Here is a 14,567-nt window from a genome sequence, read left to right as displayed (position 1 = left end):
TTAAAAAGAGGAGAGGCCAGAGGTCAACTGATTAAGGCCAAGTGTCTTACCCTCTGTCCTTGATCCACACACAACGTAAGGCCGTTAGAGCAAAATGTTGGAGGACGTCTTTCCTTGCCCTGGTAGAGACCTCACTGCGCAAGCAGGAGCCCTCAATTTCCCCAAATTGGCCTAGTATGTAAAACACCTGCCGTCTGGGTGTTTATTTCCACAGTCCAGGCTGTCGGGACAAACAGATCGGAATAACCAGGGCTGCCTGTACACTTCAGTGTGTTTGTGAATTACAGACACGTGAAGGTACTGCCTGTGTACCGGGCCCTGGCTGGCCTCAGGGATGTGTGAGGGGGTAGAGGATGGAAGGGGTCCCAGTTATTTATGCTGCATCCAAATCACCCCAAACTTTATGGTCTCTCATGGCTCTGGGGGTCACTGAGCTCAGTGGGAGTGGTTCTTGCTTAGAATTTCTCAAACAATTGCAGTCAGACCATGACAGGGGCTGGAGTTATCTAGAAGGCGTATGTCTGGCAATTGATGCCGGCTGTCAGCTGGGACCTCAGCTGGAACCGTCAGCCGGAACACCTACCCACGACCCTTCCGTGCGGCCTGAACTTCCACATAATATGGCAGCTGGGTTCCAAGAGTGAGCATCCCAGGGGAACCAGGTGGATGCCTTGTTATCTTTTATAGAACCTAGCCTTGCAAGTCACATCATGTCACTTCTGCCGTAGTTACCAGCTCCCTCCATAGACCCGCCTCTCAGTGAGAGGACTGTCACTGTCACACTGTAGGGAGAGCATGTGGGATGGGAGGAATTGTGGTGGCCATCTTTGGAAAATACCGTCTGCCACAGGGAATTGATATGGAGATATATTCATGAAGGAGACAGCCCCTCAAGAATCTCATGGCTGACTCCAGTGCCAGGCTTCAGGCAGAGTCATGGCTGTGGGTTTGAATCCCAGCCGCTCTAGTTATTGCCTGGTGCGATCACTCAGTTCTCTGGGCCTCAGTTTCCTCTTCTGTAAAATGTAAGGATAGACTTGTATCTGCTTCTGGGGATGCTTGTGGGAATTCAGTGAGACCCTTATGTGGCTAGCACAGTACCAAGCACGCCTAGACACCAGGGCTGGTGCATTGTTCTGACTATTTTTAGGTCCCAGGGCTGTGGTCACTGTAACGCAGGGATGCCCCCTTCTCCGGTCAGGATGCCCGGGCTCCCCTGCCCTTTCAGTCAGCCCCAGACACCTCCATCGGACCCAACCTTACACTGAAATATTTGTGTGGGGGGTGGGGAACCACAGGAGCAGCTGGGGAAACCGATGCTTCTGTCCTAGGAACTCAACCTGGGGACCCCAGTTGGATTGTTCTCAAGTGAAAGCTCCTTTTTTTGGTGGCCTGCTCCTTAGGGGAAAGGTCACTTTCTGGGCAGCCAGGGCAGGGCTGGAGTTTGTGTGGGATGAACAACAAGGCATGGTTTCCAAGGCCCGGGGTCAGGGAGGACGCCAGCTCTGAAAGCTGGGAGACACATGGGGTAGGGGTGGGGTGCTTCATCAGGGTGGCTGCGGCGGGAGGGCGGACCGGAGGACCAGCTGTCCCCAGAACTTCCTGAGACCAGCCCTGGGAGGAGCTTTACCAAAGCAGCCACTGTCAGGTCTTTCCCAGGAAGCTCTGGATGTGTCCAGAGGGTGTGTCCAGCTCTGGGCGTGTCCAGCTCTGGCTGGGGTCACCACCCTCTGGCCTGGCCTTGGCCATGGGAGGGGGTTGGGAGCACAAGGTAGACTGCACAGCCCTCCAGACTGGGGTGGGGGTTGTGGCGGGGGGGTGCTCTCTGAGGAACACACAGACCTGCAGACCAGTTAAATCCCCAGCCAGGACCACCTCAACTTCCTGCTTGTTCCACGACTGGAATTGAAGCCCCACTGAATACTCCCCGTGTGACCTTGGCAAGTCCCGTTCCTCTCTGGGCTTCCATTTTCTCCTTCGTAAAACAGGGTAGCTTTTTGCTGAGATTACGGCTTTGGGTCTAGAGGACGTCGTGGATGGTGGAAATCCTACAGGACAATAACCAGGCAAGGCAGGTGACAGAGGGTTCAGAACCCTCCCCGAGGGAGAGTTAACCATCAGGTCACCTTTGCAGCACTTGGGAAAGTAGGTATTCGTGCCTTGTCTCAGTTTGCTCATCCCTTCACCGTACAGATGGGGAAACTGGGGCTGCACCTGTGGAACTGAGTCACAAGATTTGGAAGTGGTTAAGGGAGTGGATCCTAGGAGCTTTCATCTCAAGGGAAAAAGCCATTTGTTTCTTTCTCAGTTTTCTTTGGTAACTATGTGAGATCCTGGATGTTAAATACACTTATTGTGTTGATCGTTTCACAATGTATGCAGGTCCTTAGCCTACATGTTCGCACTCATACAGTGCTGTGGGACCGTTGTGGCTCACTGAAACAGGAAAGGGGGAAAAAGTCATGAAACGTAGGTTTGATTCCCGGTGCTACCACTTACTAGCTATGTGCCTTTGGACAAGTCAGGAAAAATCTCTGGGTCTCAGTGTCCTCATCTGGAAAGAGAGGGCCCTTGGGACAAAAGAAGGGGTCCAGGTATAAAGTCTTGTCTTGCCTTCCACACCCACAGCTGCACGTTAGCATTGCCTGGGGAGCTTTCTAAATAATGTGTGTGTGTGTGTGTGTGTGTGTGTGTGTGTGTGTGTGTGTTTTAAGGTGTATTTATTTATTTGAGAGAGAGAGAGACAGAGGTAGAGAGAAAGGGAGAGAATCCCAAGCAGGCTCCACGCTGAGAGCACGGAGCCGGATCGGGGGCTCGAACCCATGAACCGTGAGATCATGGTCTGAGCTGAAACCAAGAGTTGGATGTTCAACTGACGGAGTCACCCAGCTGCCCCTAAATACTATACTCTGTTTTTTTTAAAAGGCATTTTAGGGGAGACTGGGGGCCCAATCGGTTGAGGCTCTGACTCTTGGTTTTGGCTGAGGCCATGATCTTGTGTGAACATGGGTTCGAGCCCTGTATCAGGCTCCATGCTGACAGTGGGGAGCCTGCTGGGGATTCTCTCTCTCTCTCTCTCTCTCTCTCTCTCTCTCTCTGTCCCTCCCCTGCTTATGCTTTCTTTCTCTCAAAACAAATAAATAAATTTTTAAAAAGGCATTTAAAAAAAGTTCTCCAAGTGATTCTAATGCACAGACAGGGTTGAGACCCACTCACTGGTTGATAGCCTTGCAAAGCTGAGTGTGGTCCAGCAGTATAGACATCACGTGGGGGCTCTTAGAAATGCAGCATCCTAGGCCCTGCCCAACATCTGCTGAACCAGAATCTGCTTGTTAACAAGATCCCCAGATGATTCGACGCACATTACAGTTTCCGTAACTGTGATTCTATAGTTCAAGAAGCAGTGGCCTGGACGGTGGATTTCAGACGTGTGTGTTTGGGGCCAGGATGGAAGGGGCAACTGGGGAGGATTTGCGGCCTGTGGGGATAGGAAGGGAGATTCTGTGACGCCCATCAGAAAGGTGGATGTTCAATCTGTAAAACCATAGGACAGAGGCCAAGTGACAAAGTAGCAAAATGAGCTTCTCCCAGCCTTGCGGACAGACGAGAGTACTTACCAGCCGGCTCACATTCTTGGGGAGAAAATTCACGGACAGAAATCGGGAGCGAGCGCCATGTTCATTACCCTGCTCACTTGGCCACAGCCTCACTTTTCTTTGAATTGTATTTGTTTCATGCGTCTATTTAAACAGCTTACTTTTCGGAGGAAGGGGGCAGGGAGACTGGACCTCATCGGTGTTGGGTAGAAAAACAGTCCAGGCCTCCAGCAAGCAGGTGGCTGCAGAGGAAGATTAATAAAAGGAACGAGGTGCCTGCACACCGCCCGTAGCGGGCCCAGCCAGCTCTGCAGCGCCCAACATTCGGTTTATCTCAGGGCAGCTGCTGAAAGTTTCTTGGGGTTTAGAACTTGGCCAGAGCTGAAAGGGAGAGAAGGAGGAAAATGTAAAACGAATAAGCAGCAAATGAAGAGCATCCCTGAGCTCCGGGCTCTCCTGGTGTGCATTTCATCTGGCCTGGAGCTTCTGGTTGGTGCCCTGTTCCTTCCTCAGCCATGACTTCCTGGGAAAGTCACCGTCAGGCTTTGAGGGACTCATACTCCAGTTTTGGGCACAGAGAGAGGACAGTACAAGCACCCCTCCCCCGCTTGGTGTGAAGGATCCAGAGTCAACTTGGCATCATTTCCCAGGGAGGAGAGATAGCATTTGGGGTTCCAGTTTTCTGGGGAAACTTGTTAGAACCTCTGCCTGCCCATCCCCTCCCCCATGACCAGGATCATGGCCCCATTCGGTGCCAGGTGTGCCCTGACCCTAGCCCGATAAGAGTGTCCTCGTGTGGGGTGTGGGTGCTTGGCACTTGGCCGGAGGACTTTCTCCTCGTGCTTGGCGGGGGACCGGAGACAACATGGAGAGCGGCAAAGGTCAGGACTGAGCCACCCAGGTGAACCACTAGTAGGCAGAGTATCCCAGGATCCTAGGCCAGGTGGGACAGGCCCCTAGCATCACCTCTTAACTTCATTCTGGGTCCAATAGGAAGTAATCTCAGGAATCACCAGTGGGCCAACCTGCCCTCTAGTGGCGCTAAGCTGTAACTGCACCCTGTCTGCCCGCTTTTTCACAATGGGGTGCAGCTCTGGGGGAAGGTGCCCTGTGATCAATTTGTTCAACCCACAGGCAGGTGACGGAGAGTGGGTGCTGTTCTCCTGTCATTCCAAGCATCTCTTCACCTCGTATATATTCAACCCTAAAAGGAGAAGAGAAATAGCAATAAACCGTTACCCACTGCCTATTAGGGATTTTGTATACCATGTTTCCTGGGTGCCTCCAAAGGTCCTGGGTGTTGGGGGGCGGGGGTGGTTACTAACCCTTGTCCAGAAATAGTTCTTGTCTTCAAAGACCAGCAGCAAGGAGTCAAGTCACAGTCCATTCCATGCCCATCTGACTTCCAAAGCCATGTTTTTAATGTTCCACCCACCAGTGGACCCCTCTAGGCCAGGAGATTCTAGGCTCTCACAAGGACTGCCAGGCAAGCAGCAAAAGGGAGGGGTGATACATCAGGGAGTGGTGGGGACTGTGGCAAACTGGGAGGTATGTGTCATATCCAAAGGGCATGGTCATATGACTCCCCGGATTACTCTTGAGTGAGAATGTGGGACCAACACCTAACAAAAGCTGAAAATCTAGATTTTCATGTAAAAGTTCCCAATTTTAAATACTGACAATTGATTCCAAAAAGAGTTTAAATATAATGCAGGTCCAACAAAGAATGTTTCTAACACTTCGAGCTTCTATAATACCCGCATAGTACAGCTGAGTCAGGAGAGAGAAGGCAACTTGCCCACGAGCCCGTGACCATATGGAGACAGAGTCTGGAGTTAAGCCCATGTCTCCTGACTCCCAGGCCAGTGCTCCTCTCAGTTCATCTCTCTGTCGTATGTCCTACTCTCCAGTCCCTGGGGCAGGGGGTGAACCACTTCTGACCTTGGTGAGTTACCAGGATACATCAGACTCAGGGTAGAGGCTGTTAACACGATCCACATTTATTGGTCAAATTTGGCTTACAGTGTAGCAGGGCCGTCCTTGGAAGCAACAAGAATATTACGTAGCACGTGCAGCCCCTGGGAACTCACCCGGATCCTGCTGAGGTAGTGACTGGACCCAGTGGCCTTGCTTGATTATCTTGGTAGTGCCTATCCCCACACCCTTAGACCTGGCTTCTTCCCTTACATAGGTCAGAGTAGGCCTGTCCATTCCCACGGACTGTACCTAGCCCTGGGCCCAAAGTCCTTGGAAGCCAGTGTTTAAGAGGAGGGAGTCATCCCATTCACAAATGGGAAAACTGAGGCTTGAGGCAGGAGGGGACTCATCCAAAAGCCTCAGGGCTGAGTCCCTGGCTTGGTTCTCAGGCCACTGGGCTGATCAGTGCTTGGACACCTCTCCCCATCCCCAGTTCTGGGTGGAGGACATTCCCTAGCTTAGATGCTCTGGAAATGCAATATATAAATACATACTTGCCTTTAAAAAGTAATAAATTAGATTTTGTACCAGCCTGAGGGTATCCTGCCAGCACATATCCTACGATATGAGCAGCTAGCACATGCCATCTATGAGCCACAAATCATATGTCCTGCCACGTGTGGTGCTAGGACCCATGACACTGACCCCGAGGCCACACCGCAAGCTCTATGTAACGCCACACAGAATTCTGCCACGGGCGACCTGTGTCACCCATCACATCACGACACTCTCATTGTGCGACATGTCCCCGACTGCTCATGAATATCACATGTGATGCAGGGTAGTCTATTGGCCACACCAGGCTTTGGGCCCTTCTTGAAGACTGTAGCAAGACAAATAGGCCCCGCCCTCCTAGGGCAGCATACAGGGGGACCCAGCTGCGGCTCTTTTCCCGAGCCCTCAGTCCTGGTGGGTGGAAGCTGGCTTCACTTGGCTGTATTCGAAGGACCTTGAGGGGGCCATCAAGTACCCCAAGGGGCTTTCGGCTGCTTGTCAAAGAAAGCAAAGTCCAGCCTGGGCTCCTGCTTCTGCAGACGCTGCACCGTGTCGGGGGGAATGGGGTTGTTCCAGAGGCTGCAGGGCACAGAGGCAGGCACTCAGGTCTAGGAGTTGCTCACTCATTCTCTTGTCTCCATCCCCCGTTTGATCTACAGATGGGGAGACCCAAGCCCACGAGGGGGAGAGCCATGCCCAGGGCTACCTGGCAGAGGCAGGTATTAGACGAGCACGGCCACCCTCGGGAGAGGGTGTCCTCCACACCCACCTCCCGACTTCTCCCACTTGGTCTCCATCTCTGGGCGCTAGCGATCCCAGCCGGGGCCAGGCTCTTACGACACATTTGGGCGAAGAGGGAAAAACTATCTTCTTCAAGACACTCTACTTCCATCATTTGAAACTGTCATAAGATATCGATTTCCATAGCACGAGACACTTCACTACCATTTACTAGAAATTCAAAATGTCAACTATATAAATGATGTCCCTTGGTGGCAATGCCCTTGTGCAGTGCACAGCCTCTAAAACTGTACGTGGTGGCTCTGATTATATAATTTTAAGTGCTTACTACGTGCTAGGCATTGTGCTCAGTGCTTCATATAATCGTCTAGTCCTCCTAGAAACTTTCTGAGGTAGATACTATCGTTGACCCCATTTTATAGATGGGGAAAACTGAGGAGAAGAGAGGTTGAATTCCTGGCACAAAGTTGCATAACTGGCAAATGGCAGAGCTGGGATTTGATCGAGGTCTGCTTGCTGTCTAATTCCTGGTGGAGTGATGCAAGTCCCCTCTGTTAATCCCCAGCCCGGGTCTTGCCCCCTCCCACAGGGAGTCAGTCCCCTTACATTGTAGAGGTTGGTGTGGCCTCCCACCCACCATCTCTGCCCCTGTGAGCCCTTGTTACCGAATGACTTGGATGCCAGACCCTTGCGCCAACCCTTCAGCCAAGAGCCAGGCTCCACAAGCTGTGATCCGATTCTTCTCCAGGCTTCCCAACAGAGAGCAGAGAGAAGGGAAAGAGAGAAACTGGCATGAGTGTGGGGGATGGGCTTCCCTATATCCCCCCCACCCCAGGCCCAACGGAACCCAACAGACAACAGTGCAGCGGGAAAGCCAAAGGCGGGGACCCAGGGAGAGTGAAAGTCGGCACGGGCTTGGAGCAGAGTGTGCAACTCAGTGAGGGCTTCCTTGCAGGCAGGGGCCTGACCCAGTGGCCTCTCAGCTTTCCCCAGGATGCGGGTTCCCCTTCGTGCCCTCCCCTCCTTCTGGTTTCCCAGGAGGTGCCCGTCATACTCCATTCTCTTCAGCCGGCCCATCCGCGGCAGGACCCGGGCCAGCTCGGCAGCCGCCTCGTCCCCGAGCACATTCCAGGACAGCCTGCAGGGTAGGGGACCTAAGGTCAGCGGCAGGAGAACAGGGAGGCCGAGGGGTGAGACAGGGAGGCCTGGCGGCCCACGATGGGGGGCTGCCACGCAGGTGCCAGAAAGGCCAAGATGGAGTGCTTGTGTGGCCTCCCCAAAGACTTCGGAGCACGGGTAGTCCCTTCCACTCCTGAACCCCGTTTTCCAACTGGTCATGCCTCAAGACCCCAGACAGCTCAGGAGCTGGCTGTGCAGACAACTCAGAGCACACGGTCTGCAGCAATAACGCCAGGGTCCAAACCTCCACCACGCAGGTGCCTCTATCATAATTTTTGCTCTATCCATGCACCTCCTGTATTCTACTTTTGTGTCATATTTTTCTTAAAGCAGTCCTCACCCCCACCCTGCTTTTTTCACTTCAAGAAATTAATCTTAGGGAATGGTTATCACCACCATCAATGGAAAACCTGTGTTCACAACCCTAAATAGGAGGTAGTTATGGGGCGTCTGGGTGGCTCAGTCGGTGAAGCGTCCAACTTCGGCTCAGGTCGTGATCTCATAGTTCACGAGTTCGAGCCCCACATCGGTCTCTGTGCTGGCAGCTCAGAGCCTGAAGCCTGTTCAGACTCTGTGACTCCCTCTCTCTCTGCCCCTCCCTGCTCATTCTCTCTCTTTCTCTATCAAAAATAAACATTAAAAAAATAAATACATAAATAAAAGAAAAGGAAGGTAGTTATAAGGATAAACGCAGTGCAGACAACAGTATTAACTTCCAGCTGGAACCTAGGTTCTTTTTGAGGGTGATGAGCCGGTGGCCTGCCCCCTGCTGGTTAAAAAGGGAGAACCATGAAGAGAAACTGAAGCAGAGAAAATTCTAACACTGGGAAATTTACTCTCCGGCACGGAAATATTTCAAGACCATGACAGTGAGGCTAACTGACTAATCTCTGATTTATCTTTGGTATGAAGTAAGTATCTGCTTCGTGGTCACATACAATATTTCTTGACTCATTAAGCAAAAAAATAAATAAATAAGGGAGAATGCCTTAGCACTGATCTGACACTTTGTCTTTGGTCTCATGTAATGAGAAGGATTGAAACCTTTACGATGCAAACCTAAAATCGTCTTAGAATCACTTGTGTCCTGTATTTCAGGAGACGCCATTTTCTCCCATTGTGTGGTCAGGGTCCCAGGCTAGTCCTGGCAGTGTAGTGCTCCCCAAGGTCGGAGCGCCTCTGATTGCCAAGGTGCACATGGCCCGCGGGCAGGTCAGGGGCATGCTGGTTTGGGCCATTCTTCACTACGAACCGGTGGTTTGTAAATGAAGGCCCTGTAAACCGGGTGAGGTGTTCTATCCAGCCGCCTCCCAAAGGGAAGGTCAGGGGCAAAGAGCCTTTAGAGAGGGGCCGGCCTCCCTCCCTGCCCCACCCAGCCCCACCCCCACCATTCCAGAGGTGGGGAAATGGGCAAGAGAGGCTGAATGAATTTGCCCAACATCACTCACAGCCCACATGTTGAAACTTCCTCCAGAAGAGGCTTAAGCAAGAATGGCCTTCCCCGTTTATAGACGGGGACGGCCAGGGAGGGAGGGGCCAGCTCTAGGCTGTACAGTGACTGGCGGGCAGGCCAAGCCCCCGATGCCTGCTTTTCCCAGCTTAGGCTTCTTTTTTTTTTAAAATTTTTTTTTTTTTTAACGTTTATTTATTTTTGGGACAGAGAGAGACAGAGCATGAACGGGGGAGGGGCAGAGAGAGAGGGAGACACAGAATCGGAAACAGGCTCCAGGGTCCGAGCCATCAGCCCAGAGCCTGACGCGGGGCTCGAACTCACGGACCGCGAGATCGTGACCTGACTGAAGTCGGACGCTTAACCGACTGCGCCACCCAGGCGCCCCCCAGCTTAGGCTTCTTGCAAGTACTCACAGAATTTCTTCCAGGGCCGGGCAGAGAAGCAGGCTGGCAGTGAGGGGCTTGGCAGTGTGGTCGTCAATATCACATGAAACCAGGCTGGGGACAGAGAAGGGGATGGGATGGAGGGTGTCTGAGTCGGGGGCACCTCCCGCCAGCCCGCCTCTGCCCACCTTGCAATCAGAACGGGAGGGAGAGGAGTGGCCAGGGTGCGGTGCAGGGTGGGAGTCTTAGGAAGGTGCCCCTTTTTGTTCCAGACTCCCCTACCCCTGAGGCCCCTGTCACTTCAAAGGCCTTCCCAGGTGCCAGAGAAGGGCTCCCCCCACCCCGTCCCAGCCCCCCCCCCCCCCAGGTAGTCAGGAGAGGCTACTCACTCTATCCGCCTCAGCAGTGGGAGCCCCTGACAGAATTGTGGGATCCCTCTGGCCAGACTGTTCTCTGCCAAGCTGTAGGGCAGGGAGACACCTGTGAGAGGAGTCCCCAGATCTCCCTGGCCTGCCCCTCTGCCCAGGCTCCATGGTCCCTACTCACCTGACCTCTTCCACATATGGGCATCCATCCAAGGCCTGGCTCAGGCTCAGCGCCCCCTCTGGGCCCAGACGGCTAGATGGCAGGCTGGAGAAAGGGGAGGAGGTGAGTGGGGCGTGGGGGACCAGTGTGGGAATTGGGAACCTTCCCAGATCCCCCACACTCAGCATTGTTTCAGGCCGCACCATCAGACCTTACATGGTCTCTGGGTGCCTGCCACGCCCCGACCGCCTCCCCATCCACACAGGACCTGGGCGGGTATTAAGGGCCCTGGCTTTGGGGTCTGAGATCCCAAGTTCAAGGCCTGGCTCTTTCTTGTGTAAGTAAGGTAAGCTCTCCATGCCTCTCTTGGCTTTAGTTCCCTTGCCTGGAAAATGGAACAACTAGAAACCGCGGCCGCGGGGCTGCTGTGAGGCTCAAACGAGACCGTGGGCACGAACTGGGGTTTTTCTCCGGAGTCACCCTTTGCCGACGCGCCCTCACTCACCCTCACAGACTGGCTCAGAGCTGAGACTATTACACTTCTTTTGAAGGTGAGGAAACCGAGACTCAGAAGGGGTAGTGGCTAGGCCAAGGGCCAGTAAGGGGCTGGTGGCAACCGGGGACTAGGCTAGGTCTCCTGACAGCCCTGCCCCGGACTCCAGAGCCAGGCGAGGAGCGGGCAGGGTGGGGACAAGCAGCCCCAGCACATGTACCACAGTCTGACCTAAGGCAGGGCAGCTGGGCCAGTGGGGGCCTTGGTCCCCCACTGCTCCCAGGAAACCCCTCCCTGCCAGCCCTGCACCAGCCCCAGGCAGAGGGACACTCACTGCAGGATTCTCAGGTGTCGAGGCAGTCCCTGGGCCAGCCCCAGGGCTGTGGCATCCCCCAGGGCATTGCAGCCAAGCCTACAAGAGGAGAGGGATGAGTCTGAGCAGGGGGCTGGTCTGCTCCGGACCCCTGCACTGCCCTGTGCCCACGTGGGGGACACAAAGGCCAGGAGGGCGGTGGGGACACAGAGGGCCACTGGCACTCATACTCACATCAGCTGCTCCAAGTGCCTGCAAAGGGCGAGAGATTCTGCCAACCGCGCTCCCCCAGCTGGGCCAATGCCATTTCCTGAGAGGCTGAGGGCGGGGCAGGCGTTAGGCTCTTGGACACCCCACGTCCCCCCACCTGCTTAAGGCCCCAAGAGCCAGCATCCCTGCCACACACCTTCCCAGCCTGATGGGGGCAGAAAGGACCAGAGAGGAACGGGGCCTGGGCCAACTAAAGGTCCCAAAGCTGGCAGGGCCAGGAGGCCACCCAGCCCCACCACTTGCACACTGAGGTCTGGGGGAGGAATGTCAGCCCGAGGCGGGGGCCAGCGTCCACCCCGGCCGTGGTGTGGCCACTGAGGGGCCCTGTCAGCAGGACCGGCCACTCACTCTATCTTCCTGAGCTCCGGCAGCCACGGCAGGACAGCAGCTAAGAGCTGGGCACCGGTGTCTCCAATCTGGTTGTGGCTCAAGCTTGGAGAGAGAACAGGAGATGATCTGGAACCAGCAGCCCACCACCCATGTCATTTTGTCCGTGCCCCCGCCCCTCCCAGAACAGAAGAGGAGGCTGAAGTCTGGAGAGAGGCCTCAGCTCACACCGAGAGAGTCCCCTCACTCTGTGTTGGGTGAGGACTTCCAACTCCTGTCTTCTGTTTAGAATGTTCTCCCTGATGTCTGACCTGAATCCCTCTTGCTGCAATCCACACTCGCATCCTATCTCGGGGTCTCCTGGTGGTCTTGGTCTGGGGTCATGCAGTGGGGAAGTGGGTGAAGGTCATGGGACTAAGCAGGGAAGCGTGCTCTCAGGGAGCCCCTTGCTTTTACCATCTGACCCTGCCAAAGTTGTCTTGGGTTGGGGGAGGGACAGGCAACTCATTCCAGCTCCTCCAAGCTGGTGGCAGCTCTGAGAGCCACGGAAAGGGGGTGGCAGCCGACATCACAAACGCCATTCCTGCTCAGACTGGAGAAGCAGAGGCCTTAGTGGGGAGCAGAGGCCTTTGCAGGTGCTGCGCTAAGAACTCTACAGTTTACAAAGCTTTTACACATCCAGGGGCGCCTGGATGGCTCAGTCGGTTAAACAGCTGACTTCAGCTCAGGTCATGATTTCACGGTTCGTGAGTTCGAGCCCTACATCAGGCTCTGCACTGACAGCTCAGAGCCTGGAGCCTGCTTTGGATTCTGTCTCCCTCTCTCTCTGCCCCTCCCCTACTCATGCTCTGTCTCTCTCAGAAATAAATAAAACATTTAAAAAAAACCAAACAAACACAAAGCTTTTACATAACCAGGAACCCATGTGGCCGTCACTAAACCTCAGGGGTTGGGGAGGGGGACAGGCGAGGTGGGCATGACTGTACCCAAAGTCTGGATGAGAAAACAGAGGACCAGGGAGGAGCCATGACTGGCCAAAGTCTCCTAGTGACTCCCAGGCAAAGTGGAAATGAAAGCCTGGAGCCCCCCCCCGCTCCTGGAAGCAGTGGCCACATTCTCTGGTTGGGTCAAGCTTTGCCTCAGCCTCTGTACCAGGGATCTCCAGCCGGCTGAATGCCAAGTTCACGTGGGCTCTGCAATTCAGGCAAATCATTTCTCTAGGGCATAGGTGCTCTAATCTATGCAAATGCTGGGCTTTTCTATAAAGCCAGTTTATTGTCTTTTCTGCACCCTGACCCTGCCCTGCCTCCATGAGGGGGGAGAAACAAAACGAAACAAAACAGCTGAGGCAAACTGTCTTGGCCCCATGTTGAGTCTTTGAAGATTGTTTTGTTTACTTTCATTTCACAAAATCAACTTCAGTGAAGTGCCTTTCTAGAAATTAATTTTGGATGGAATGACCTAGTCTCATCTGATATGCTTCCAGAACTCTCTGACCGTGCATTTACCACCCACTCCATACCGCTAGCATCGGGGGCGGGGACTTGGGTGAAAACAAAGCAGTGTTTTGTGCTGTTGCTGGGGTTTGTTCTTAGCCACCACATTTCATATTTTGAAAAAAATCACATGAAAAGGAAGTGTTATATCTGTTAATCAAGGTGGCCAGGGGCCCAAGGCGAGAATGTCAAAGTCACCAGATCTGAGTCTAGACCCTCATTACTCAACGTGTGTGGTCTGTGGCCCCCAGACTTGGTATTACCTGGGGGCTTGTCATACTGGGTGAATTTGTGCACATTAAGGGTCGTTCCAGGACTTGGGCCCAACCCCTTCAGGTCACTTCCGTAGCCAGGAGGAAGCTGGTGGCATCCAAAGGCAAGAGGAGTGGGCACCGACCTGGGAGGGCAGCGATGTCCCCAGCAGAGGAGCCACAGAGGGTCCTCAGGAAGTCCCCCTGGTGCTTCCCTGGGTGGGTGGTCCCAGTGGAACTGGGGAGCATGCCCTCCCATTCGTTCCCTCGGGCTCACTTGGTCACTCACCGGAGGCTCTGCAGGAGGGTCATGTGTCTCAGTCTTTGAGTGAGCACGGCCAGGATGGAGCCTCCCAGTGGGAGATGGCTGAGGCTGGAAGAGAAGAGGCCAGAGGAGGGCTTGGTATGGCTGGGGTTGGGTCCCAGGGGTAGACTGAGGCCCTGTCCGGTCTGGGGGCTTGAGGCCTTGGTGCTAAGCAATGCCCAGGGACCCCCAAGATAGCCACTTACATCCACAGTGAGTAAACACGTTGTACAAAACGAACCTGCCTGGGAAATCCAAAGGCCGTTTCTCTGCGTGGATTAAGGCCATCCAGGCAACAGTTCTGTGTTCCAAATCACACTGGACCCAGACTGTTGACCAGGAATCATAGCAACAACTGTATACTAGCATACTATTACTGAGCACATACTATAGGCTAAGCACTGAGCTCAGGGCCGTCCCGAGAGGTGGAACTCCTATCACCCCCATTTTACAGATGAGGCACACTGAGGCTCAGAGCATTAGAAAACTTGTTCAAGGCCACACACAGAAAGTAGAAGCCCTGGGAACAGAAGCCAAGGCTACAGGACTCCCATTCCTGGACCCCAACTACCTGTTACCCATGGGATCACACTCCTTAAGGCCCCCCGTCTGGGCAGGGGAGAGGAATAATAATAATAATAATAATAATAATAATAATAATAATAGTCAATACTTGTAGAGTGTGAACTCTGTGCCAGGCTCTAAGGACTTAATACGTATTATCTCATTTAATCGTTATAACAACCCACGGAGGCAGGTACAGC

General features: G+C 53.8%; 1 protein-coding gene across 7 annotated transcripts in view; it reads right to left on the bottom strand.

Annotated features, from left to right (window-relative positions):
- Window positions 1–5,575: 5,575 nt before the first annotated feature.
- Window positions 5,576–14,567, bottom strand: part of NLRC5 (NLR family CARD domain containing 5) — an 87,689-nt gene continuing 78,697 nt past the window's right edge. For 6 of the 7 annotated variants that reach the window (XM_043599253.1, XM_043599254.1, XM_043599256.1 and 3 more), the window contains exons 40-49: window positions 13,789–13,872; window positions 11,774–11,857; window positions 11,390–11,473; window positions 11,177–11,254; window positions 10,371–10,454; window positions 10,214–10,285; window positions 9,855–9,938; window positions 7,864–7,947; window positions 7,475–7,558; window positions 5,576–6,647 (exon numbers count right to left, since the gene is read on the bottom strand). In XM_043599253.1, coding sequence (XP_043455188.1) covers window positions 6,536–6,647; window positions 7,475–7,558; window positions 7,864–7,947; window positions 9,855–9,938; window positions 10,214–10,285; window positions 10,371–10,454; window positions 11,177–11,254; window positions 11,390–11,473; window positions 11,774–11,857; window positions 13,789–13,872 — 850 coding nt within the window. In that variant the 3' untranslated portion in view covers window positions 5,576–6,535. Of the gene's footprint in view, window positions 6,648–7,474; window positions 7,559–7,863; window positions 7,948–9,854; window positions 9,939–10,213; window positions 10,286–10,370; window positions 10,455–11,176; window positions 11,255–11,389; window positions 11,474–11,773; window positions 11,858–12,260; window positions 12,345–13,788; window positions 13,873–14,567 lie in introns of all 7 variants that reach the window. The other variant, XM_043599260.1, reaches the window with a different exon arrangement.

This window comes from Prionailurus bengalensis, chromosome E2 (genome assembly GCF_016509475.1).
Source record: "Prionailurus bengalensis isolate Pbe53 chromosome E2, Fcat_Pben_1.1_paternal_pri, whole genome shotgun sequence".
NCBI lineage: Eukaryota > Metazoa > Chordata > Mammalia > Carnivora > Felidae > Prionailurus > Prionailurus bengalensis.
This window is presented reverse-complemented; position numbering and strand designations above follow the sequence as displayed.